The sequence below is a fragment of the Girardinichthys multiradiatus genome, chromosome 12, assembly GCF_021462225.1.
Source record: "Girardinichthys multiradiatus isolate DD_20200921_A chromosome 12, DD_fGirMul_XY1, whole genome shotgun sequence".
Taxonomy (NCBI): Eukaryota; Metazoa; Chordata; class Actinopteri; order Cyprinodontiformes; family Goodeidae; genus Girardinichthys; species Girardinichthys multiradiatus.
This window is the reverse complement of record NC_061805.1, coordinates 17,387,367-17,413,795: the sequence shown is the minus strand read 5'-3', so window position 1 is coordinate 17,413,795 and position 26,429 is coordinate 17,387,367. Positions and strand designations below refer to the sequence as shown.

Here is a 26,429-nt window from a genome sequence, read left to right as displayed (position 1 = left end):
TTTGTGTGTTTTTGTCCCCCTCCTAAATCCTAACCAACCAATGAGGAATAAGTTTGTAATATCAAATTGACTTCAGGTGCAGTTATGCTAATTAGCACAGCTGTCAGGTATTATGTAAGGACAAAAACGAATCTGAAATCAAGTTTCAAGGTGATGATAAACACAGGTACCAGGTCCCAATAAAATGTTCTGTACAGACAAAATCTCACTTCCGGCTTTTACTCAGCCTTTCTCTTTGTTGTTTTTCTGCCGCAGCATCTCTGGAAACAGAAGCTGCAGGTCTTGAAGAGGATGAAGATGAGAAACAGATCTATAGTGATGAAAAAGGTTAGGACGTCCAGACTGTGATACTGGTACCAGGTGAGCTCATGGGCCTGGACCCTCAGGTGCTTTGCTCCTTTATGCCTCATGGTGAACTCGATCCAGAAAACTGCCTCGTCCCGAGGGCTCATGGGTCTGTCGTGGTGGATTCTGGACAGTCGCATTACGTTTTCCTTGTAGCTGTGGATGAATGAGTAAAAATGTTTCCAAGCTCCATACGGTTGAGATTTTAGGGTGTTTAAATTAGCAAGAATACTGATACAGAAGGGACACATGTTCTATTTTGCAGCTTAACCCTGGTGGTGATTACACCATATGTCCTCTGTCAGTTCTGTGGGAACGTTGCGACAACAGCAGATGTTACGTTTTGCATGTGCATCTTAATACATGATAAAAAAGTTTATTTGCGTAACTTTTGAAAATATTAATCTGATACTGATTCTTTATAGATAGATTTTAAACATTTATTTCTGATGCTTGTGGTTTGCAGCTAATGAAAACCAAACTTTCAGTTTCTGAAAAAAGTTAAGAAATAAAAAAGCATTTTAATACAGAAATGTTATGTTATGAGCAGTCATGGGGAAGACTGCTGAGTTGACAGTTATCCAGCAGAAACCAACACCTTCCACAAGGAGGGCAAGCAACAACAGGTCATTGCTAAAAAGCTGGCTTTTAGAGTGCTCTATCAAACTATATGAATGAGAAGTTAAGTGGAAGGAAAAACAAAAAGGTGCACAGGGATGACTATACCTTTTTAAAAACAATTAGGAAGCAAAGCATAGTAAAGAGTTTGGGAGAAGATCCATAAGGTGTAGACTGCAGCTGAAATGAGCGCTTCAACAGCCACCACACATGCATGTATCTAGGAAAATGGGCTCCAACGTCATATTTCTTGTGTTAAACCACTCGTGAATCAGGGACATTAGAAGCGTCCTACTGGGGCTAAGGAGAACAAGGACTGGACCTGTATTCTGTGTTCCACTGCCTGTTTTAGACGAAAGTAAGCTTTGCTGTTCATTTGGAAACAATGAACAGCAAAGCTTTTCATTGTTTCCAAATTGCAAAGGTCCAGAAAATCTGGAGGTAGAGTGGAGATGCAGAATGTAAGTTGCTTGATGCCCAGGGTGAAGTTTCTACTGTCAGTAATGAGCTATGGGACACAGATGTTATCTGCTGATGTTGCTCCACTGTGTTCTAAAGTTAGTGCAGCCATCTACCAGGAAACTTTAGACCACTTCATGCTTGCCTTTGCTGACAAGCCTTGTGAAGATTTCTCTTTCCAACAAGACGTGGATCCTGCCCACACTGCCAAATGTACCAATAACCTGCTTTAATGACCATGCCCAGCAAACGTAAGAACAAAATCCATGGAGTATTGTCAAGATGAGACACTAGACCAATGATGCAGACATGCTGAAGGCTGCTATCAAAGCAACCGTAACTTCCTCAGCAGAGACACAGGATGGTTACTTCCATGCCACACTATTAATGCAGTAATTCATGCAAAAGGAATCCTAGTATTAAGTCCATATGCTGTAGTACTTCACTGTAGGCTAAGATTTCTGTGTTAAAATCATTTTTAATTGTTCTTATTTAATATATTTAATATTCAGATTCATTAGCTATAAGACATAATCATTAACAGAAAAATGTTTTTTAATTGTATTACTGTGTGTGTATGAAATTTATATAAACAATCTTGGTTTTTCTATCGACTTACTGAAATTAATTCATCTTACCATGATATTCAAACTTATTAGGATGCACTTATTTTTAAACTGTATGCTTATTCATTCATTCAGATGACCTGTTTAGATCATTTTTCAATGCTTTTGGAACTTGCAGTGGTTTCGATGTGTAAATTACTTACGATTTGTCATTAATGACCATCTTGATTGCATCTCTGAGGCTCTCGGTTGTCATGAAGTTTAGGTTCTGGATGACTGCAGCTCCTTTGGCCTTCAAGTGCACCATGTTGTCTGACTGGTCAGCGAACATCGGGATTCCCACCATGGGAACACCATGGTAGATGGCCTCATAAATCCCATTTGTCCCACCATGAGTGATAAAGATTTTGGTTTTAGGGTGACCTGATTGAAACCAAAGTTACAAAACAACTGAAGTTGAGTTCATTTTTAAACTAAAGCCAATGAACAAGGTCACTGATTTGTAAAATTGAATAGGATAAGAGCTTTTTTTATTAAATTGTTTTATTACAAAATATTTTTTTAAAGGTTTTCTACATCCAAGCGCTGAGTTGGTTGATCTTTAGAAACGTAAGTGGAACAAAAGTTCATACTGCACGGGATTCTGTGAATGACATGTTTTTGTGTTAAACAGTAACTTGGATTTTATTTTATTTTTTCAATCAATAACCTGTACTCTACAGCAAAGGCAAAACAGCTTCTGCTGAAAACATTTATTACATTTGAGAGTTGGCACTAGAAAAAACAGGCAGTCAAGCATTTCTGCTGCTAAAACGTTTGTGTTGAAATGAGATGAACTTCACTCACCCAGCAGGTCGTTCTGAGGGATCCAGCTAAAAATCCTGGTGTTGGAACCTAAAGATTTTGGTTTTTCCCCGTTATAACGCCACAGTACCTAGAAACAATAAAGAAGGCAGTGACATTTTTATCTAACAATACTACAAGGTGTTAACAGAAATGCAATGTTGTCTTATTTACTCCTTGCACAATGATGGAAGTTTAGAAAACTTGCTTATAGTCACTCCAACAGCAACATTTTTTTTCATACAATCTACTATTTTCTTTTTTTTTTAAAAGACTATAAGAAGCAATAAGCTCGATGAAAGCCATGCTTGTAAATTCAGTGGACTGCAGGGAACCTTTCTGTCTTGTGTGCTCAAAGTACTTTACATAGCACAAATATTCCAGCATTTCAGACAATTTGTGTTCTCTTCATCAGTCACTCCAAAACACATTTGGTATTAAGCACACAGGCACTTTAATTTGCAGAACACAGTTGTTGAATTCATATCTTAGACTGATTTATGAAGAAACCCCTTTATATCACACCACAGCAACCCTAAACAAGAGGGAGAGCATAGTTAAGCTATAGGAACTGAGGAAATTATGTTAAATCTGAAGATAAGTTGCGGTTGTACAAGTGGTAAATGGTTTTTTTATGAGGATCATAAACTTGTTTCTGCATCTCAAGTTCTGAGGCTCAAATTTAGAAAGGTTTCATCAGAAAGGAAGCATGGTCATTTGGAGAAGAGCTTGAATTATTTACAGACCTTTTGGGGAATCTGAGCAAGCGCTGAAGCTATTAGGTTTGCCTTCTCTGTGGTGACATTCTTAATCATTGATCCCAATGTGAAGACCACGATACCATCATCTCCAGAACTCTGCACAAATTCTTCCATGTCCTGCAAAATCATTAACGTTTTAGTCTGTGCATTTCTTGTATTTTATTTTCATGAAGACTAATTGTTATTGGTGTATATTGTTGGAAAAAGTCATACCTTTGGCAAAGGTTTAGCTGGTCTGCAGTGGATCCCTCCAACAAACTTAAAATTGGGGAGGAGTGGACGTGGAAAATCTAAATCCCAGTAGGTTCTCATCAACCAGATATCAGCCTTGCCCATCAACTCACAGGCACTGGTGGGTGCTCCTGTTATAATTAAAACATTGACTGAATGTGCTCTATACATGTATTCCTGAAGATTCTTGTTGAGTTGCTCACCTTTGACTTCTGAGTAGTATTTATCTAACATTTTCCACATAACATTGTCAATTACGACGTCCTGCAGAGCGTAGAAGAGGACGTTCCACAGTCTCTCTGAGAAGTCCATCTTGTCTGTGAGTTTGCTCATAGCACCAGGGACAAAAGAAGGTGGAGCAGGCAATTGACCACACATCCTCTCCCAGTTATGAGCCAAGGAAAAACGCAATGAGAAAACAAGAGGGATCCCCAAAATATCTGCAGCCAAGTCACTTCCAGGCAGGAGGGGATCAGCAAAAAGCAGGTCAAAGTTTTCCTTCTTCAACTTCTTCATCAGGGTTTCAGATTTGACCACACCATCTAGTGTCTTAAGGTTATTCTGCAGGTCAGTCCTCATAATATCAATGTATTTTATGTAAATCTGAAAGTAGTTCATGTAATCTATCTCATACATAGAAAAGTGATTAAACTCTTCAAGAAGCTCCTCCAACGCCTCCAGGGGGACGGAGACGTCAAAAGGTTCATACTGGAAGCGGGAGGGTTCGCTGCTGTTCATGAACATCGATGCACTCGGGATCAGGACCGTCACCTGGTGTCCTCTGTCGACCAGCGTCTCCAGTACCGGCTTCATGTTGATCCAGTGGCTGGCCTCAGTGTACCACACCAAAATCTTTCCTCCATTTGAGCTACTTGTTGCACAAAGTAGCAGCAGGACGCAGACAGAGAGACGCTGCTCCATGGTGTCTGTCAAGCTTCCGTCTTTTCAACAGGTGGACCTGAGAGATACTTATTAACTAAATGAACTCTGTACGGATTAAGCAAGATAACAGGCTCACTCGAGGAAAGCGGTTCGAGGTGAAGGGTTATTTCTGCAAACGTAGCAGTGAATAAATATAAGAACAAAATATTTGTACAGAAATTTCTCAAACCTGATCTTTAATTGGGTGTAGTCTTTCTTTAGCAGTCAGTTTGGAAAAGGTGAATAACGCAGGCCAATAATTCAAATGCAAATCATGAGATTTGAAGCATGTCTTGCTTTTTCTCCAGTTTTTGGTATCGACTTTTTTTATTTTATTTTTTTAGATAAAATGCATTGCAAATGTATTTATAATTAGTTAATATTTTTGCATTTTGTCATATTCCAACCAGAAACGTGGTTGTAGTGTATTAGGACTTTATGTAATATACTAACATTAAGTAGTTGGGACGTGAAAGGAAACTAATTGGGGGTTTTCATTTTTCCTTAAAAATAAAAAACCTGAAACTGGCCTACATCTGAATTCAACCCCTTTAACTTGATACCCCTAAAGAAAAACCTGTTCACCCAAATGCTTTGAGAAGTCACCTAATAGAGTCCAACTGCACACATCTGTATAAACCCACCTGTTCTATGAAGGCCTCAGAGGTTAGAGAACTTTAGTGAACAAACTGCATCATGCAAACCAAGGAACACAGCAGACAGCAGGAAAGTTGATAAGTTAAAATCAGGGTTAGATTAGAAAACAATATCACAAGCTTTGATCTTCTCAATCTGTTCAATCATCTTAATTTATGGGCCAAGCAAGGAGAGCATTGATCAGAGAAGCAGCCAAGAGGCTCGTTCAAAGCTCTGCAAAGATCCACAGCTTAGCAGAGAAGCTGTTGACAACCTGTTCAAGTAAGTTCGTTAATCGGTGTTTAGTAGTAATTGTGAATGAAACATGCAGATGTAATGCAACAACTCCGCCCTGATCATTAAGGGGTACTTGTATAAAATCCACAACTGCCCGCTAAGCTTGCAGCTACCGTAGCCTGTCAGGGGAGCTCTGCTGCTCCTAAAAATAGGGAGCACATTTCAAAGTAGGCTCACTCTTACTGAACTGACTATATAAAGGTCAGAGTTCTCGCCTGGAAACATCGCACAATTATTGAAGAACCGTCTTCTCTTCAGCGTCGTGACTTATAATCCTGTCCAGGCGCAGACCAAAGGCAATGCTTCTCACTTTCTGTCCATCCTGACCAAAAGACTACTCCAACCTTCACAGGAAGCCCCGCCCCCGGAAGTGTGAAGACAAGAAACATCTGTACAAGTGTAAAACTCGGTCTTCAAAAAATAAAATTGAAAAAGTAAAATCGAATAAGAAAACTGCAAAAAATGATGGTTGAACCTTTGCATACACATTGTAAATTACTCTCAAAAATTCTTTTTTTTGATTGAGAAGGTTTTCAAAGTTTCATTTTTGAAACAAATCCTTTGTTTGGAATAATATTGGAACAAATTTCTCTCCATACTTCGTTTCCATCCAGTCTGACTAGGCTTGGACTGCTTTGCAAAAATAAAAAGGTAGAATAAACTTGAAGACATTTGTCAAAAGTTTTTCTTGCCAGTCTGTTATTCGGCCGTTCACTTTGTGTTCCACCACAAAACCTCTGAAAACAGCAGATGCAGGTCTTGAAGAGGATGAAGATGGTGAGGAGGAAGGTTGGGATGTCCAGTCCATCCTCATCTACTTTGCCCCTTTGTTTCTCACGGTGAACTCGATCCAGAAGACTACCTCATCCCTAAGACTATGGGTCTGTGATGTTGGATTCTGGACAGTAGAATCGTTTTCTTTCTAGCTGTGGACAGATTAAAAATGTGCATCAGTACATTCTATATTGCTATAGATTGAAATGTTCAACTTAGAATTTTGGGATGACCTTTAAATGGAACCTTTTTTCACCATTTTTAATCTTTGGCCTCTTGCTGTACTTTTCCACCAATGTCTTGAGTGATTCCTTTGCTCTACTCTGGTTAAAATTCAGGCTCAATTAAAGATGGATTTATACCACTATTAGGCCAGGAATCATATACTCACTTTAACCAGCATTGTGTTTCACAAGACATTTTAACAATATAACTCCAAATATAAGCCCCAAAGTCAGCTCCCAGAGGATATAATGTCCAGCGATAATATGTGCTCCAATAGGTGAAGTTGCTGCTTGTTGCTCTTTACATAAATGTGTCTCTTATCTGTAGTTGAGCCCAGAGTTATTTACACCCCTAGAATCCAATAGAGCCATGGTATCCAAACTTTTTATAACACTGGCCAAAGTTGAAAATGCTTGTTGGCTGCAACATTTTCTGCGTAACCTTTCATTTTTCATCAGAAGCCCACTTATTTGAATGAGAATTATTTAAAGTCTGAATCTTCCAGGGGTCTATATAACTTAACTCAGTTGTGGGTCTACCCTCCTTGGTGACCCTGATGTGTAAAGAGTATTTCACCCTGAAGGCGAAACCAGCGTTGCTGCACTGTAAAACGGATTAATTTGTAAAATAAGTACCATGCAAAAGTAGTTGTAGGCTTTAAAAAATCTATTTAGTTGAACTTGCATGGCGACGCTCAGTATCGTGGAGACGCAATAGAAACAGGACATCTATTAAACTGCTCAAGATGGTGGGGGGAGTCAAGGCGGCTCGACGGTGTCTGCCCTGTTGCACTTGTGGGGGGATGGCGTTGCGTGGGGTCCTTGGCTTGCTGTCGCGGCATGCTGTGTGGTGGGGGCGGGACGTGGTGGGGTGCTCGGAGCGGTGCTGTGTGTGGAGCTTACACTGTGTGTGGGTGTTGTTTTGTTGGCTTTTCAGGGATGAAGCTCACATGTGGGGGTGTGCCCATGTGCTGTGGGGAGGGGATTCATGGCGTTTGGGTTCAGGGGCATGTGTTTGATATCTGTGTCCCGGTTGGTGGTGGTCCTGTGGGGAAATTCAGGTCGGGGTTCATTGGGGGTGGGGGGCTCATGGGGTTGGGATCGGAATTCATTGGGGGGTGGGGACTATTCTGTTCTGGCTCTGGTTGGCGGGAGGGAAGGGGACCACCTCCTGGGTCCGGGGGCTAGTTGTCACTTTGGGGTATCGGCACCTGGACCTGGGAGTATAGAGTATGTATTGAGAGTGAGGGTACGATGTCCATTGTTGTTTGTTTTTACGTTAGGTGCGTGGATGTGAGTGTTTTTATGTGTACGCATGGGGGTGGGAATGTTTTTTGTGTCAGGTTGGGTCTTGGGCTGCTCCCTCTACTGGATCGGTTTAGGCCCCCCATTAAATGTGGGGCCTATTCCCTCCCCGCCACACTACTTGCCAGTGGTTGGTGTCTCTGCCCGCCGGTGTACTTGTGGTTCTCGGTATCCGGGGCTGGGTGCTTTGGTGTGAGCTGGCTCACTCCCGGTGGCTGCTTGCCAGGGCCTGGACCCCTGGGCTGTGTCAGGCCTCTGCTTTTGGGGTGATGTGTCCCGGGGTCTCCGATCTCTGGGTCCATGGCTGGATCTGCTCGGGCATAGATGGCTGTCGGCGGGGCCTGTGGGCTCATCGCTGCATCTCCCTGGGGCCTCTGCACTGTGGCTGCTGGGTGGTTCCCCTGGGACCTCTCCCCTGCTAATCTCTGGGGGTGTCGCAGTAGTCCCGGAGGTGGTTCTCCTAATGTTCCTGTGCTTTGGGGGGGTCTTTGGATGTCTGTGGCTGGAATCTCCTACGTATCAGTCCCAGGTCCGGGGGGGCAGGTCTGTGTCTCCTCACACTTACTATTGCATATTTTTATGGAGAAACCTTGTATACACAAGCACGCTGACACTCAGAACCACAGGTCTTTAGATTCAGGTGTTAACAGATACACACCGCACAGTACTGTGCACTTTTCAGTAAAAAGGCTGGTAATATGAAAATTTCTGCAGGTATAGAAGCAAGCAGGGTGTTATCTTGTATTCTCTTCATCCTTCTTTCTTTCCTCCATTCGTTTCTCCTTCTCTCCCCTTTTCCTTTTTGTCCCCCTTCCTCTTTTGTGCTTCTTTTTTTTTTCCTTTTCATTTCTGTCTCTGTCCGTAACAACTGAAATAATCCCAAAGCAGTTTCTAATAAAGTTTCTTTTTATAAATATCAAGCAGAGCTTTAAAGCGTTAGCTGTAATGCTCCACTTGTGAAAGTAAATCTGTTGGGCTTCTTCTTGGCACTCAGACAACAATTCTGAGCACTACTCTGCCGGACAGGACACATGAAAAAAAAAAAAAAACCTTCAACAAAACTTCACCATAGCCACCAGTGAGATGGAGACATTAACCGGTTCATAGTAAAAATGGTTCTCTTGTGTTCATGAGCATTGTTGGGCTTGGGACCAGGACCGTCACCTGGTGTTCTCTGTCGACCTGTGTCTCCAGTACTGGCTTCATGTTGAGCTAGTGGCTGACCTTAGTGTACCACACCAAAATTTTACCTACATTTCAGCTTTTATTTTTATTTTTTGCAAAAAGTAGCAGCAGGAAGCAGAGAGAGAGATGTAGCTTCTTGGTGTCTGTTTGTCTGTTCTAGTTGTTTAACAATAGCACTGTAAAAATACTGATTAACTGAATGAACTCTGGCTCTGTCCTCTTTGTACTGAGTGATCCAAGATAACGGGGTCACTCAGTGAAAGCTTTCAGTGTGGGAAAAGGTTATGGCTACAAAGGTAGCAGGAGATGCTCCAAACTAAATAACTAAATACTTCTTTTGGTTGGATTCATTGAAATTATCAATGAATTAGACTAAATCAGAAAGCCTTTTTGGCTAAGATAGTATTGCATAATTTAATGACAACCCAACCTTTAATTATAGGGTTCTTACACACTTGTGTAATTTGAATGTCACATGACATTTGGAGATCTGTAGCTGTTAACTGCAAAAAGCAGACATGGCCTATTGTTTTGTGGCTGAGTTGCTGTTGGTCCCAGCCACTTACACTTTGATAAAATGCCACAGTTGACTGTGGAATATTTACCAGCAGAGTAATTCGTGGCTGGAGTTATTGCACATATGGTTTCCCATCACAGTACCACGCTGGAATACCATGAGCTTCTGAGAGCGATCCATTTTTGCACAAATGTTTGCAGAAGCAGTCTGCATGCTAAGGTGCAGATTTATACACCGGTACCCATGGAAGTGATTGGAACATCATATGCTGATCCGGCCAAAGTTGTGCAAATAATTGGATTTGCAATGAGCTAGCAACTCTAGAAGAGGCGTCAGAGGGCATAGGTGAGGAGAATACGAGTTAAGCAATACTTTTCCAGACAGGTAATCAAAAACATTTGTTTGTTCCAGCTATGAGCCAGTGTGACATTTGTACATACCAGTGTTCAAATAAACTCTGCAGAAGTATATTGATATATAGCTTAAAAATGATCCTATGTAATACTCAGTCAGTCATTTTCTACCGCTTATTCCATAGTGGGTCACGGGGGAGCTGGTGCCTATCTCCAGCAGTCTGTGGGCGAAAGGCAGGGTACAACCTGGACAGGTCGCCAGTCCATCGCAGGGCAACACACATACAACCACGCACACACTCATTCACACACCTAAGGGCAATTTAGATTGACCAATTAACCTAACAGGCATGTCTTTGGACTGTGGGAGGAAGCCGGAGTACCCGGTGAGAACCCACACATGCACGGGGAGAACAAACTCCATGCAGAAAGACCCCCGGCCGGGAATCGAACCCAGGACCTTCTTACTGCAGGGCAACAGAGCTTCCAACTGCACTACCGTGCAATTAAATTGAAAGATACTTTATTGATTTCCGAGGGGAAATTAGAATTCCAGTACAACCCATCCAAACATACATCATGACACAAGACAAGGGGGGGACGGGTCACCGAGGCTTTGCTGCCCACTCACAGGTGCTGCACTTGCTAGATGAGAAAAGAGGCCACATTAGGTAAGTAGAGGGAAAAAAAATCATATTTCACACTTTATCTTTAGCAGGATACTGTTTGAGATTGCAAAAAACCTCAGCACAAAGAAGCAACAAGTTTACAAAACAACATCATGCCAGGAACGGTGAAGGTGGTGTGAGGGGGTGCATATGTTTATCTTGAGCATTTGTGTGTGTGCAAGTGAGTGTGTGCAAGTAAGTCCATGAAGCACTGTCACAGAGGCCATTGTCCTTGATGGTTCGTTGGAATGTTCATCAACCGGCCACAAAGTTCTGAGCAGGTCCACAGGTGTCCTCAGGGAATGGAGGGGGCAGAGGGAGCAGAGCGTCATGTTTACATAACTTCCAGGAGAAGTTGAAGATAGCCAGCCATCAAGGCCGTGCAGGGGAGCCAGATTCAGAAAAACACTAATTATTTGGGTTAGGCTGACTCTTAATTTTCCGTCAGCCTTGAGAGTCTCGCTGGTGCTTCTCAAAGGCGAATCCAAACAACCAAATTCCTGGTCTTTCGCCAGATCTGAGCGAACAACTTTCTCCAAGATTTAATCCATATCACCCCTGAGTCCAGGAACCGCAACCTGCCAGCGATCCTGTAAGGATCACATCCAGTCTGTGATTCAGCTCACATAACATCTCAGTCTGAGTGCTGATCGCCCTGAAGATCCCATCACACATGCCAGGCAGCCTCACAATGCCAGAACAGCTGCTGACATTCTCCGAATTTCTCGATATGCCAGGTAACCGCTGACTCCAAAAAGCAAAAATCCTGATATCAAACATCCAATTATATACACATCTTCCACATCCTCGACTGATATTATTGACAGACACACAATCCTCCACTTCTGCCAGGAGTCGATTGTGTATCCGGGCAAGTGGGCTCTCCCGACCCCTGTCTTCTCGTCGAGAAAATTTTATCAATTGCATTGAGACCAGCTGACCAAATCCATATTTTGGAAGAATTTGGAAGATATGCAAAAAGAGGCTCCAAAAAAAGACAAGACACAGAGCTGAAGCAGGGCAGATATGGGAGGGGTGCAGGAGACAGAGAAAAAGCGTCCTCCTCCACCAAGATCAGAACAAAGAAAAGGAAGAAAAATATTGCGTCCTTTGAATCAATTCAATTCAGTTTATTTATATAGCGCCAATTCACAACACATGTTGTCTCAAGGCACTTAACAACAGTCAAGTACATACATTCCAATTAATCCTAACCATTGAACAGTGCAGTCGGAGTTAGCTTTTTATTCAAATTGGATAAAAAGTTTTTCTGTCTAAGGAAACTCAGCAGTTTGCATCCAGTCAGTGACTTGCAGCATTCCCTCCTCCTGGATGAGCATGTAGAGACAGTGGACAGTCACTGGCGTTGACTTTGCAGCAATCCCTCATACTGAGCATGCATGTAGCGACAGTGGACAGGAAAAACTCCCTTTTAACAGGAAGAAACCTCCAGCAGAACCAGGCTCAGTGTGAGCGGCCATCTGCCACGACCGACTGGGGGTTTGAGAGAACAGAGCAGAGACACAAAAAGAACACAGAAGCACTGATCCAGGAGTACTTTCTATGGGAAGGAAAAGTAAATGTTAATGGATGTAGCTCCTTTAGTCGTTTCACCTAGAAAGAAAGAACAGATAAACTCTGAGCCAGTTTTCAAGGTTAGAGTCTGAAAAAGAGCACATAGAGTTTGTTACAGTTAAGCTCCGTCAATCGCCATGTCTAGGAGAGAGAAAGGGTTAAACACTAAAAGACAGGGCTATGTGGATCATTGGTAGAGGGTGAGCATTAAGTTGTTGCCAGCAGAAGCTCGGACGATTCCCCTCTCCAGAAAGGTGTCACAGGTAGACACAGAGCCAGGCCAGCTGTAGCTTCTAGGAAGAGAATAGAGAGATCAAAGTTGAAAGCTGAAATAACAGCAAATAATGCAAAATTGGAGAGTAGTGTGAAATGACCTCTTACAATCTGCAGCCGGCACTACAAGACGCGCCATTGCAACGAGAAGCACAATCAAGCGCAGAGAGGAGCAGCAGCGTGAATGACCGAGACCATTATCCCAAGGAGATGAACAGTGACTCAATGGCATCGGCTAAAGGCAAAAGATCCACATCCAACAGAGATGAGTACAAAACAACCTGTTATTACCCAGACCAGTACACACCAGTGTCCTTGCCAGCTGAAGAAGAATTAGTAAGCCATGTGAATGTTAAAAATAAGTCAGCAACAAAAATTAGGAAACTTCGTAAGGTTAGACATGTGCATGCAGGATGGAAATGGAGGGCATTACAGACACCGAATTCAAGACAGGGTTAGCAACTGAATATGAAGTGAACGTAAACTGGGATGGAAGAAGATTATGTGGCAGAAATGTCAAAGGAAGGAATACAGAGTATGGTGCAGATCAATGTACAATTACAATGAACATAAGGGATGACGGCTTTGACGTGGAAGTGAGATTAGAAACCCATTGGAGTGAAGATAGTAATTATGGATACAGCATGGTCATGAGAAATCCAGACACAACCGCAGCAGTAAGAGGCGAAGGGGATTTGGAGCATATAGAGGATACGCCATTAAATGCTAAAGTAGAAATGATAGGAGGAAGGATCAGGTTACACATCTCACCCGAAAAAACGAGAGATAATTTGTTGGGTAGGAGCATAATTATTTCTAGATTAGGACTCAAAAATGACAAACGGCAAATGTGCAGTTGGTACATGGATTACAATTACCAGATTACAGTAAAAAATCAGGAAACTGTTAAATGTGGTTTACAAGTTGTAAAAACAACCTGTGGATGGACTGTGGAAATGGACGTGATAGCTCTTAGCATAGAGAAAACTTATGAATTGAGGCTCGAAGAAGCTACGAATGGTGGAATAGTAGAGTCAAGTATGTTTTGGAAAGTTCCAGATAAAGGAAGCGTATTAATTGAAAACAAGTGTTATTCGCTGTTTATAGTTACTAGTAAAACTCCCACAATTGAGACAGATAGAGACGAGCAAGATGACATAATCCTACCCCAGGAACATACCACGGAAAAATTCTTTGCACCCACTAGTAAGTACAATAGCAAACCCTATAATCAATACAAATATTATGTCCTCCTTGGCACCCACTAAGACAACATTAAGTGCATTGATTGTTAAATGGAAAGTCGCCTTAACTAACACTAGTGGAGTTGAGGAAACCACTACATATGATAAAACAGTAGAACAAGCTAAAATCACTACACTTGTAAATAACACAGAATTAATCATGTTAGCAGAACCTGAAAACGTAACTGTATTACCAAGAATGACTGGTACTACAAAAGTAACACATGCATCGGGTCTAACTGATTATGTCCTGATCACGATTAAAAGCACACTTGTGCAGGATTATTCAACATCTTTGTTAGAGCCTAACCAAACTAAGTACGGATGCTCTGAAAAGGAAGGCTGTCATGAGTATCAAGGCGGATTGGATAAATTCTATATGGAGCGTCGGGACAACAAAGTGACCCCAAGGGCAATAAATAAATTACAAGACATTAAGTGGCATGGCTTCAGGCCAAGGGGGGATGCACTTTGGCAAAGGGCCATCCAGAACACATGGTACAGTTGGTCATGGATTGTTTAATTTGTACTGTTACCCCTGGAGCAACTCCGATTGTCATTCCAGAGAAGTATACATCTAAAGAATGTGCGCTGGTACAACAACAGAGGTGCAGAGATGGGGAGTTTACTCCCAGCGTAGGAGTTGTGTCTTTCTTCAAGTTACCAATGTGTGGTATAAGTTGCAGACTTATGGCTCACGCAATTTGCACCAATATTTAGACAAGTGGAAAGGTTACAAGTTTGAAGCACTGTGTGCTGAATTTAACCTTAGTACTACACAAAGAAGTCCTCCACAAAATTACGAGGTAGACTATGATGCAGAATACGAATGTTTTGCCAATGGAGGTTTTGAAAATGGCAAAGGGGTTGAAGTGGGCAACACAACAGTAAAATGTAATGTGACTTGGGTATTATCTTGGTTTAAACACGCAAGTAGAACACCAATATTCGTTGAAACTCCGATATGGTATCAGAACCCAGACTTTGTAGAAGAGGATTGTGAAAACATTACCATGTCCATTCCAAAATTATTCTTTCTAGGAGACCAAACACACCCGGTGGCAGATAGCTATTGGATGTGTGGGAACGAAGTGCTAGTGAATACCTTACCCCTTCGGTGGGTAGGTCTTTGTGCACTCGTTAGAATGAAACTACCTATAACTTTGATGTATGAAGGAGTAAAAAGTATGATTGGAATAGATGAAAATAGAACGAGAGTTCACAGAAGTTTAGGTGATTACGGACTGAATGAAGGTGTATATTTGAATCTCATAGGCCAACCACGAGGAATTCCTAATGAATTCAAAGCGCTACATGAAGTCACAGCAGGATTTGAATCAATTTTACCTTGGATCACCATCAACAAAAATGTTGAGTGGATAAACTATGTTTATTATAATCAACAAAGACTAGTTAATTTTACGGTTGAAGGGTTCATGGCTTTAGGCGACCAATTACATGAGACAAGTAGAATGGCATTGCAAAATAGGCAAGCTTTAGATTGGATTTTAGCAGATAAGGGGGGTGTTTGTCACATGTTTGGCAATCAATGTTGTACATACATCCCCATGAACACAGCCCCAAGAGGTACCTTCAGTGCCATAATGGTCAGACTCCGCAAATTAAAAGAAGAAATGAAGGAGAATGCGGGCAAGGACAGCTGGTCGTGGAAGAGTCTGGAGGAAATATTTGGCAACTGGGGAGCGTTAGCAGTAAAGACTGGATTAACCTTGCTAACTGTATTAGTTGTGATATTCTTACTCGTGTGTTGCGTGTTACCAATCATCAGAAAGTGGGTTTTGGGAACTGTGTATCGATGGATGACTGATGTTGGGAAACATCAGAAGGCCTAATATGTATAACAACCAGGACCTGATGGACTTATGATTTCTTTTAATTTTTAATTTTTGTTATTTCCTATTTTTCTTATTGTTACAGTATTTACATAATGTACATCCAATACCTACCATATTGTAAAAAAATTACCGACCATATACTGTTTTGTGCGAACTTTGCAAGGATGGAAGATGTTACCATCATGTTTTGTATTGGCAGTTGCTCTGTCCACTGATGTATTTTGTTTTGAATTATCCATATGTGCTCGGGAACTTGGAGCCATGATGGCCGGAAATCCGGTGGGACTGCCCGTGTCCGAAGAGACTCGATAAGATGGACATTGAAGACGTTCGAACATCACAATAAGGTAATGTCATTTATTCGTAACAAAGCCATATAAAAATTTCTGTTAAAAGCATATTATTGGTGATGGTCAATATTATGTGTTTTCATGTAAAAGTAGGGGTTGAACTGCCATTTCTGTTTAACAGTTTTCCCCTGGTTATGTTATATTAGGTAGGTAAGCATGTTGTATTTCTTTTTGAGGTTCCTTTGGTAAGGTAAGGGGTATTCTCGAAGAATAGGCCTTGTTTTGTTTGTTATTTTGGCGTGAGTTCACCCTGAAGCTATGATAATCATTTTAACCTTATGTAAACATGTTATAACTGTTTTGACAAGAGTCATTAGTATTGTGAGGGATATATGTGGAAGATGATATTAATGTGAGAAAAAGGACTATAAGGATGTGGTTTGGGAAAATACTGGTCAGTGTTTTCTGTATGTCCAGGAAAAAACATCGGGAAGCTGCCATCCAAAGAGACTCTGGTGGTTCGGGGACCCCTCGTACGTTGGGCGTGGACTCAGAGACATATGGACAGTGCTTGGGGACCCTGAATCAGGACTAATGTGATGGCAGAACAATAAAGTTGCAAAAGACTGACCTAAGAGATGTGGAATTGCTCGGAGTACGGAGACCACATGAGGATGCAGCAAAGGACTTAATGGATGTGTTGTCATGTTATTCTATGTCATCCTATGTTATAATTTCAATGTTCTATGTAGTGAGATTTGCTGAAGGAATGTTCTGAATCATGTTAATCCATTTATACTTGCAAGTTGTGATATTCTGCTCTAGAGGTTTGACAAGACCAATGTTCTTCGTTACAAAGGTTTTGGTAATAGGAATGACAGAGTAGGACCTGATTGGCATGAAAGGTCCTTAAAATAGATGATAATGATGCCCATTAGATTCCATACAGAGATTTTTCGTTCAGATTGGCCGAGAATGGGATTTCTCTGAGGCCTCCAGCCGTTTTTCCCCGCCTTTTACGATGGGTGGGTTTTTCAACTGGTCTGCCCTAAGCCGACCTGAAGGTCCCCTTCATCAATACGTAAGTTTGTGAGGTTGATAGACATGGATGTTTTCCATGGGTGAATTGATGAGATGTGTTCCTGAAGGAGACTTTTGGGAAGAGCTATAGAGTAGCCGGATTTGGTCTAATTAGTGAATAGGTTAGTCTACCATAGTCTAACACAGTTAAAATAATGTGCGCATAGGAGCTCTAATTAGGATCTTAAGTAATTAGTTGAACCCAAAACTTTAGACCTAAACAAGAACAATCATATAGAGTTGCTTATTAATTTTGTATACGGAGTAATTTCATTACCTTTCATAATCGTTCACATTTTTCCTTTTATTCACTCATAAACAGCACTTATACTCACATGATATTTACAGTATGAATTTAGGATCTCTCTCTCAGTTGTTAATTAGATTGAAAACCTAATTAAAGGGGGGATATGTGGAAGCGTAAAGCTCTGTTTAACCAGATAAAAAGTGTTATTATTGTCTTTACCATAATAAAATGAACTCTGTGATAAGTTCACTCTGAGTGGAGACATGCAAGCTGTCTGTTTGGGAAACAGATTACATTAGAGGAAGGTTCTTGGCGAGAGGAAAGACAAATGAGCTTGTTGTTGCAGGCAGCCAGGAAATCTGGCGAACACTGCCAGGTCAACTGACCTGAGAGTTTGCAATCCAGATAAAGTCATGAGAGTGTTATTACAATATGTCACCTACGCCAATCTGATGTTTTCCAGATGTTGGACAGGAGTGTATTCTCGGAAAAAGTTGAGATAACAGTGTGAATGTGCCAAGGAATGTTATATAACGGAGAATAATGATTTCAATTGGTCAAGAAGACCCCAATACACACTAATGCTTTGTAATTGTATAAAACCGCCCTTTAAGAAGTGAAGGGAGGGGAGACTTCTGGAATTTGTGATGAAGATGATGATGTGCGCCTTTTGAAGAATAAAGTTCCCCTCTCGTGAGGGCTGTGTGGTGAGAGATATTTTTGAGTATTGTGATAACTATTTAGCTCAGTAATTTAGACCGCCTGCTCCCAAAGTAGCGAAGAGGGTGAAAGTGGTCGTTATGTCCTCCAGCAGCCTGAGCCTATAGCAGCATAACTACACAGATAGTTTCAGTTCAGTTTATTTAGTTAAACGACGCTTATTTACAACAATGTCATCTCAAGGCACCCCACAAAGGGTCCCACTGATGGTCATTGTTATGCTAAAAACCACAAGGATTGGGATACCGCTCTCTGTCACACTGATCACAACCATCGGAAAAGAGAAGGGGTCACACAGCTCAACAGCTCTATAATCAGTTACACTCCTTAAAATTGTTATGCAATGAATGAAATATATTATAATATATTCTTATTAAGCAAAAAAAGGACTTCAACTTTATCTTATTTATTTGGGATTTTGTTTACTTTGGATGCTTGTCATAGGAAAAACAAGACCTTTAACAAATTAGAAATAAGACTGTTAACATAATTCACAGACACAGCAAGTTAATTATATAGAAATACTTTGTAAAGATGCCTTTAGGGAAATGTGGCCATTGCAGTAAAAGAGAGTAAACATTGGGATTACCAGCACACTATAGAAACTCCCCTGACACTTTAAAGAAGATGCCTTCAGCAGCTATCAAGGAAAAAGCTAAATGTAACAAAAAACGGATTTCTCCTATAACTCACAGTGAAGCATGATGGGGGCAGTATCAAGCTGTGGTGAGATATGTCATTGATAAGGCTTGGAAAATTGGTCAAAATAAAGGAAGTGAATTAATGGTGCTAAATAGTAGTAAATTACTTATTATGGATTCTTTTTGGATTCTAATGCAGCAATATTAAATCCTGCGAATGGTTTTGAATTATTTCTAAATGTACTGGGCTTCAGCAGCAAGATATTCTTTTCTCTCATCATCATAAACCTGCTGCTTTTATTTTTGACATGCGTGTCCTGCAGCTATTGATATAAAGTCACATATAATGTCAAATCAGGATGACTGTAAGCAAATACTTGAGTGAGAATTTCCAGTCAGTTGGTTTAACATGTGTTTTCTGTGCTTCCACAGAAAATAAAAAAATCTTGGAGCTTGAGCTCTGGACGGTCATCAATCAGCAACTGTTATTCCAATATTTGTGCAAGACATTTTGTGCCCAGTTTTGTCTCTGAATAGTTGTGATAGTCCAGAATAGAATGGTGGAGTAGTTTTAAGAAAAACCATAAAATAAATTAGATGTAATTTCTCTAAAGACAAAATCATACAGATACACATATTTGACGGACAAATTTAAGAAATCAACATACTTCTACTGGTGCGAGGTTATGTTATGATAGGTCCTTTTGTTGAGACCCGAGATCTTTACAAACTAAATCTCACTTCAGTCTCTTATTCAGCTTTTGTCTTTGTTAATTTTCTGCCGCAGCATCTCTGGAAACAGTAGCTGCAGGTCTTAAAGAGGATGAAGATGAGAAGCAGATCTATAGTAAGGAGGAAGAGTAGGACATCGAGGCTGTGGTACTGGTACCAGGTAAGTTCGTGGGCCTGGACCCTCAGGTGCTTTGCTCCTTTGTTTCTCATAGTGAACTCGATCCAGAAGACTGCCTCGTCCCGGGGACTTATAGGTCGATCATGGTGGATTCTGGACAGTCGCATTGCATTTTCCTTGTACCTGTTGATGGATGAAGAACAAAGACATCACTTTTTAAAAATCTGCCTGTCTGTCTGTCTGTCTCTGTCTGTCTGTCTGTCTGTCTGTCTGTCTGTCTGTCTGTCTGTCTGTCTGTCTGTCTGTCTGTCTGTCTGTCTGTCTGTCTGTCTGTCTGTCTGTCTGTTTGTCTGTCTGTCTGTCTGTCTGTCTGTCTGAGCAGGAGTTCCTTCCTTTGTTTTCTCATGCTTCTGATGATGTCTCTGGTAAATTGTTGGTTTAACACAAGGAATGACAGATATAGCCCATTCCCTGGTAAACGTCTGTTTGTGGTGACACTTGATGTTCAGGCTCCAGCTCCGGTCCATACATTTTGAATTCCTAAATGGACTTTGTATCACAGTCCTCTTAAGCAGCTATTACCCCTGTTTCTTGTGCACCTTTTTACATGACACTTTTTCCTTCCACTCAACTTTGATTAAAGTAATTGGGTACAGCACTGTGTGAACAGCCAGCTTCTTTAGCAATAGCCATATGTTGCGCTGGCTCCTTGTGCTTGTTTGTTATTGTTTTTAGTTGCTCTGATGTACTCTCGTACTCGTCGTCTTCCGCTTTATCTGGGACCGGTTCATGGTCAGCAGACTCAGTAGAGACACCTAGACTTCCCTCTCCCCAGACACCCGGCCACCCTACGGAGGAAGCTCATTTCAGTCGCTTGTGCCCGGGATCTTGTTCTTTCGCTCATGATCCAAAATTCATGGCCATAGGAACGTAAACCGACCGGTAAATTGAGAGTTTAACTTTTCGGCTAGCTTTTCAGCTTGCTTTTTGGGTCAACTCTCTCTTCACCACAACGGATCGGCACAGCACCCCCATTAATGCGGCAGCCGCACCAATCCATCTGTCGATCTCCCGCTCCCTCACTCGTGAACAAGACCCAGAGATACTTGAACTCCTCCACTTGAGGCAGGAACTCCCCTCCAACCTGAAGAGGACAAGATACCCTTTTCCGGTTGAGAACCATGGCCACGGACTTGGAAGGGCTGATCCTCATGCCAGCCGCTTCACGCCCCAGTGCATGCTGTAGGCCTGGCTAGAGGGAGTCAGCAGGACCACATCATCTGCAAAAAGAAGAGATGAAATCCACAAACCAGACCCCCTCCGGCCCTTGGCTGCACTTAGAAATCCTGTCCATAAAAGTTATGAACAGGACAAGTGACAAAGGGCATACCTGCCGGAGTCCAACATGCACCGGGAACATGTCTGACTTAGTGTCGGCAATGCGGACCAAACTCCTGCTCCACTTGTACAGAGACTGGACGCCCCCTAATAAAAGGCCCCCAACTCCATACTCCTGGAGCACCCCCCAACAGGGCACCACGAGGGTAACAGTCGAATGTCTTCTCCAGGTCCACAAAACACATGTAGACCGGTTGGGCAAACTTCCATGAACTGTCGAGTACCCTGTAGAGGGTGTAGAGCTGGTTGAGTGTTCCACGGCCGGGACGAAAACCACACTGCTCCCGCTGAAGCCAATGTTTGACTATCGGCTGGACTCTCCTCTCCAATACCCTGGAACAGGGAGGCTGAGGGGTGTGATCCCCCTATAGTTGGAACACATCCTCCGGTTCATCCTTCTTGTGAAGGGGGACCACCACCCCGGTCTGCCAGTCTAGAGGCACTGTGCCCGACTGCCACGCAACGTTGAAGAGCCCCACTACATCCAGAGACTTGAGGTACTGAGTGCAGATCTCATCCACCCCTGAAGCTCTGCCACCGTGGAGCTTTTTAACCACCTTGGTGATTTCAGCCTGGGTGATGAAAGAATCCAACCCCGAGTCCCCAGTCACTGCTACCCCAAAGAAGGCATTACGACAGAATTGAGTAGATCCTCAAAGTACTACTTCCACCGCCTGATAATGCCCCCAGTCGAGGTCAGCAGCTCCCCACCCCCACTGTTTACAGTGTTGGCGAAACACTGCTTCCCCTTCCTGAGGTGCCGGACAGTTTACCAGAATTGCTTTGAGGCCAACCGGTAGTCCTTCTCCATGGCCTCACCGAACTCCTACCAAGCCCGAGTTTTTGACTCTGCCACAGCCCAGACTGCGGTACGTCTGGCCTCACGGCACCTGTCAGCCGCCTCAGAAGTCCCACAAGCCAACCACAGCCGAACCACAGACTCTATGTCTCCCATCCCCACCGGAATCTGGTCAAAGCTCTCCCGGAGGTGGGTGTTGAAAATATCCCTGGCCAAGGGCTCCGCCAGACGTTCCCAGCCTTGGGCCTGCCAAGTCTGTCAGGCTTTCTCCTCCAGCGGATCCAACTCACCACCAAGCGGTGATCAGTGGACAGCTCAGCCCGCCTCTTCACCCGACCGTCCAAGACAAGCGGCCGAAGGTATGAAGACACGACAACAAAGTCAATCATCGACCTCTTGCCTAGTGTGTCCTGGTGCCAAGTGCTCTGATGTAATATTCAAATTTTGTGTAAAACTGAATTTTCGGTTTTCATCAGTTGTAAGCTATAATCATCAGAATGAACAGAAACATTATCTTTGAATAAAAAAAATAAACTTTTTCTGAAATATGGAGATGCACCTGTATGGATTATAGCTTTTAATCTTCCCCTCTTTATTATTGATATAACATTTTCAATTTTTAAGTAATTAAAAAAAATAGTAAGAAAGAAAATTATTTTACATATCAAACTGTAAAACTGTAAATTTCCAGAAAAGCATTGCTTGTTGTCTTGTACTCTGTCCTTGTTAAAAATCAGCCCAGCGGAAGCTGTAATTTGAAAACTTGGCCCTTCCGTAAATAACAGACAATTAGCAGAAGGGTACTGTAAGAAACTCTACAGCATTATTACACTGTTATTCTTTTTTTTCACTATGCTTCTACATTTTCTATAAATTAATCAAGAGCACAAAAAAACCTTAAATCAAACCCTGCACAGTGTAAAATTACTTACGATTTCTGGTTGATGACGGTGTTGATTGCATCTCTGAGGGCTTCAGTTGTCATAAAGTTCAAGTCCACAATAACTGCAGCTCCTTTGGCCTTCATATGCAACATGTTGTCTGGCTGGTCCGCAAATGTAGGGATGCCAACCATCGGAACGCCATGGTAGATGGCCTCAAAAACTCCATTTGCACCACCATGAGTGATGAAAGCTTTTGTTTTAGGGTGACCTGGTAGGAGCCACAGTTATCATTTTAGTGCTTTTTCTAATGACATGAAGCAAGCTCTAAGTTTTGTTTGTTGCAGGTCTAAATTGTATGATGACCCCAAATTTGTCACATTTTGCTGCAGTTGTCTGACAGTTTTCCTCACTGTTTATGCTGGGAAGAAAAACTTGGATTCGTGTCCAGTTTTGTTTGTCGCAGTATCAGTTGGTTTAAACCTCTGAATTATTTTACGGACTCCTGGTATGGGCAAATTTAGGCAAGTACCTGTAATCTGGGTGACTTTTCTTAACTTATTAAGATCTATGGATCTGTCTTACTTGGGTGGAATGTTCTTCTGTCTTTCCTATTTTGAAGAGTGGCTATGAGAAATGTGTCACACATATATAAATTAATAATTGCTTCACTTGCCACTATCTTATAAGACTTATTTGAGGTGGAACCAGTTGTGCCACCTGAGATGTATTTTCCTTATTTCTTGACAAAAGAATTTTCACTACACTCTATAAATGTACATATATTAAAGGTTGGAATTATTTTGTTGTCTGATTTTGTGACTGCAATAAAAGGTAAATGTAGTTCAATGCTTAAGTGTTACAATAATTGCACAGGGGGCTATACATAGTTGTTTGTCTTAAAATAGAATAGAATGTAGTTACATGTTCATAACCAGTAGTCTTTTTACCATAAATGCTCAGATTTATTTTAATAAGTGTGTTTTTTATGAAGAGAAACTGTGACGAGTCTGTGTTTTTGTGTACCTTTGCTTAAAGCCATTTTGAAATTTGGTGGTGTCGAATTTTACTCACCAAGCAGGTCATTTTGGGGCATCCAATCATAAAGTTTAGTGTTGGGACCCAAAGTGTCTGGTTTTTGCCCACTGTATCTCCACAACACCTGCAGACAGCAAAGAGGATTTTAGTCTGTGAAATGATATTCAAAAGGTTTTTACCAAAGTCATTCAGCCTAAAGACAATTACACAAAATATTAAGGAAGGGCATGTAATCTTCTGTATTTAAATAAGGTCAGAAAGAAGAAAAATCTCTCTGCCATTGTTTTGGCATTTAGCAAATAGAAATAATTTTGCTAATCCTAAATTACCTAAAATAGCAAAGGTTTAGTCTGATTTGATACTGAGAGTGAGTAAAAAGGTTATGTGTCCTTTTATACAGTCTATTAAAATATCTGGTATCAGCTCTAGGCTCGGTTTGGGATAATTGGTCTAAAGTTGACTAAGAATCTGTACTATTCTGTGGTTGATTATAATGACCAAGCAAGAGAAACTGAACATTTGGTATCTTAAAACTGATTACAGATTACATTTACTGACATTTGAAGTCCTTCTGACCTTTTGTGGAATCTGAGCGAGGGCTGAGGCAATCATATTTGCCTTCTCTGTGGTCAAGTTCTTGACTATAGATCCCAAAGAGAAGACCACAATCCCAGCATCTTCTGAGCTTTGGACAAAGTTTTCCAATTTCTGTAAAATAGTAATATTTTCAGTTTCAGTAAACCAGTTAATTGACTTTTAGTCAGAATTGTGTTGGTGGAGTCACTTTGTTTACATCTGGATTTATGTGTTTTAGTAGGCATTTTAAAGGTGGTGGATTATAACCCCACCTTTGGTAAAGGTTTAGCTGGTCTGCAGTGGATTCCTCCAATGAATTTGAAGTTGGGGAGTAACGGACGAGGGAAATCAAAATCCCAGTAAGTTCTCAGCAGCCAGATATCAGCATTACCCATCATCTTACAGGCACTGGTGGGTGTTCCTGTTACAGTGGACAAGAACAAAAGAAGAAAAGCAAAGTATATATAAAACATAGTTTGACATAAAATTATCCATATGTCTTCGTGTTCTGTGAATCTTTGTGAGTTACTTACCTCTGATATCAGAGTAATATTTGTTGATCTCTTTCCACATAAACTGTTCCAGCACGATATCCTGCAGAGCGTAGAAGAGGACGTTCCACAGTCTCTCTGAGAAGTTCATCTTGTCTGTGAGTTTGCTCATAGCACCAGGGACAAAGGAAGGTGGAGCAGGCAATTGACCACACATCCTCTCCCAGTTATTAACTAATGAGAATCGCAAGGAGTAGACCAGAGGTATGCCCAACATGTCTGCAGTCAGGTCACTGCCGGCGTAGATTGGATCAGCAAAAAGCAGGTCATAGTTTCCCTCCTTCAGCTTCTTCATAATTCGTTCTGATTTCACCACTCCATCCAAAAACTTAAGAGTTATCTTCATGTTGGTCTTCATTAAATCTATAAATTTTATGTAAATCTGAACAGGGTTCATAAAATCTATCTCATACATGTTAAAATGTAGGAAGTCCTCAACAAACCTTTCTACAAAATCCACTGAGACGGACACGTCAAAAGGTTCATACTTGAAGCGGGAGGGTTCACTGCTGTTCATAAACAGCGATGCACTCGGGATCAGGACCGTCACCTGGTGTCCTCTGTCGACCAGCGTCTCCAGTACCGGCTTCATGTTGATCCAGTGGCTGGCCTCAGTGTACCACACCAAAATCTTTCCTCCATTTGAGCTACTTGTTGCACAAAGTAGCAGCAGGATGCAGACAGAGAGACGCAGCTTCATGGTGTCTGTGTGTCAGCAGGAACACCAGCTGTGGTCTTTTAAACAGGTGCTCTGTACAGATACTTATTAACTAAATGAACTCTGACTTATTCCTCTTTGTACTGAATGTTATAGGATAACAGGTTCACCCCAGGAAAACTGTTAAATGGTTAAAGGGTTATGGCTGCTAATGTGCAACAAGGATAATTCAGACAAAAATCAGAATTGAAAAATCATAATTTGTTGTGCAGACCAGGGCAAATAAATAAATATGTTTATTAACTGTCACTAAAACTAGTTGAGCCTGTTTATTCAGTCCCTACAGTGTTTCTTTATCCATATTGTTTTCTGATTACTGAGTGATTTTAAAAGCTTACCAATTAGAACCTGCCACTGCTCAGTTTTTTCTGTTGCAGTAAAGTATTGTCCAACTGTTGTCACATTTTTTAAGATAATTTTTACCCACAAGTTCGAGCATCAAATTCTTCCAAAGACATCACCACAAATGTGTTCTCGATTTAGTTGTAAATAAAATCTATAGTGATTAGATGAATTTCTTATCTGCATATGCAATCCCCATTATGCTTTATAGTTTTTCATTTTATATCGTGTGCATATGTTGGTTTTCAGATCATTTGAGATGTTCAGGGGTAAATAAAAATGCAATTGATAAAATTGAGTTGATATAGAGTGTGCCCAGATTTCACATAATCGTCCAGATCAGAGGCGTCTGGTTTGTGAATGTTCAGTAGGTCAGATCTATGATAGCCCTCAATAAAATCCACTGCAACCGGTTGCCTTTAGAAGTCATAAACTTAGTAAACTGTCAATCTGTACATAATTTTGTTTTGGTATAAACCCAGCTATTCTGTGAAGGCCTCAGAGGTTTGTAAGGGTTAACATTAGCATCATACATGATGATGGCAGCATCATGCTGTGGGGGTGCTTTTCTTCACAAGGTAGGCTGGACAGATTTGATGGGAAGATGAAAGGAATAAAATACAGGACAATCCTGAAAGACAACCTGT

The 26,429-nt window shown here is 41.5% G+C and overlaps 2 protein-coding genes across 4 annotated transcripts; one reads left to right on the top strand and one right to left on the bottom strand.

Annotated features, from left to right (window-relative positions):
- Positions 1-143: 143 nt before the first annotated feature.
- Positions 144-25,449, bottom strand: LOC124877927 (UDP-glucuronosyltransferase 2A2-like). Of its 3 annotated transcripts, none has more exons than XM_047381564.1 (7): positions 24,701-25,449; positions 4,027-4,649; positions 3,806-3,954; positions 3,578-3,709; positions 2,835-2,922; positions 2,192-2,411; positions 144-501 (listed from the first exon to the last, which is right to left on the bottom strand). In XM_047381564.1, the coding sequence occupies exons 1-7, from the start codon at positions 25,420-25,422 to the stop codon at positions 219-221; spliced, it is 2,217 nt and encodes a 738-aa protein (XP_047237520.1). In that variant the 5' UTR covers positions 25,423-25,449; the 3' UTR covers positions 144-218. The 3 variants fall into 3 exon arrangements, with proteins under 3 accessions (XP_047237520.1, XP_047237519.1, XP_047237518.1); XM_047381563.1 differs by lacking the exon at positions 24,701-25,449 and adding an exon at positions 5,389-6,055 and having other exon boundaries at positions 4,027-4,874; XM_047381562.1 differs by lacking the exons at positions 144-501; positions 2,192-2,411; positions 2,835-2,922; ... (1 more) ...; positions 3,806-3,954; positions 4,027-4,649 and adding exons at positions 18,379-19,662; positions 22,609-22,828; positions 23,632-23,719; positions 24,172-24,303; positions 24,444-24,592 and having other exon boundaries at positions 24,705-25,449.
- LOC124877929 (syncytin-B-like) lies at positions 14,333-17,983 on the top strand. The gene is made up of 2 exons (XM_047381565.1): positions 14,333-15,998; positions 16,419-17,983. Exon 1 carries the CDS (start codon positions 14,380-14,382, stop codon positions 15,646-15,648), a length of 1,269 nt encoding a protein of 422 aa, XP_047237521.1. The 5' UTR covers positions 14,333-14,379; the 3' UTR covers positions 15,649-15,998; positions 16,419-17,983.
- Positions 25,450-26,429: the final 980 nt, after the last annotated feature.

What these genes read in the sequence shown, in the direction of transcription:
- LOC124877929 (XM_047381565.1), top strand. Translation starts at nt 14,380, where the DNA reads ATGTGCGCTGGTACAACAACAGAGGTGCAGAGATGGGGAGTTTACTCC.
- LOC124877927 (XM_047381564.1), bottom strand. Translation starts at nt 25,422, where the DNA reads ATGAAGCTGCGTCTCTCTGTCTGCATCCTGCTGCTACTTTGTGCAACA. An exon ending in CAGCTAAACCTTTGCCAAAG is followed by an intron (nt 3,710 to 3,805) that starts GTATGACTTTTT and finishes ATGATTTTGCAG; the next exon opens with GACATGGAAGAATTTGTGCA. An exon ending in CCCTCAGAACGACCTGCTGG is followed by an intron (nt 2,412 to 2,834) that starts GTGAGTGAAGTT and finishes GGTTTCAATCAG; the next exon opens with GTCACCCTAAAACCAAAATC.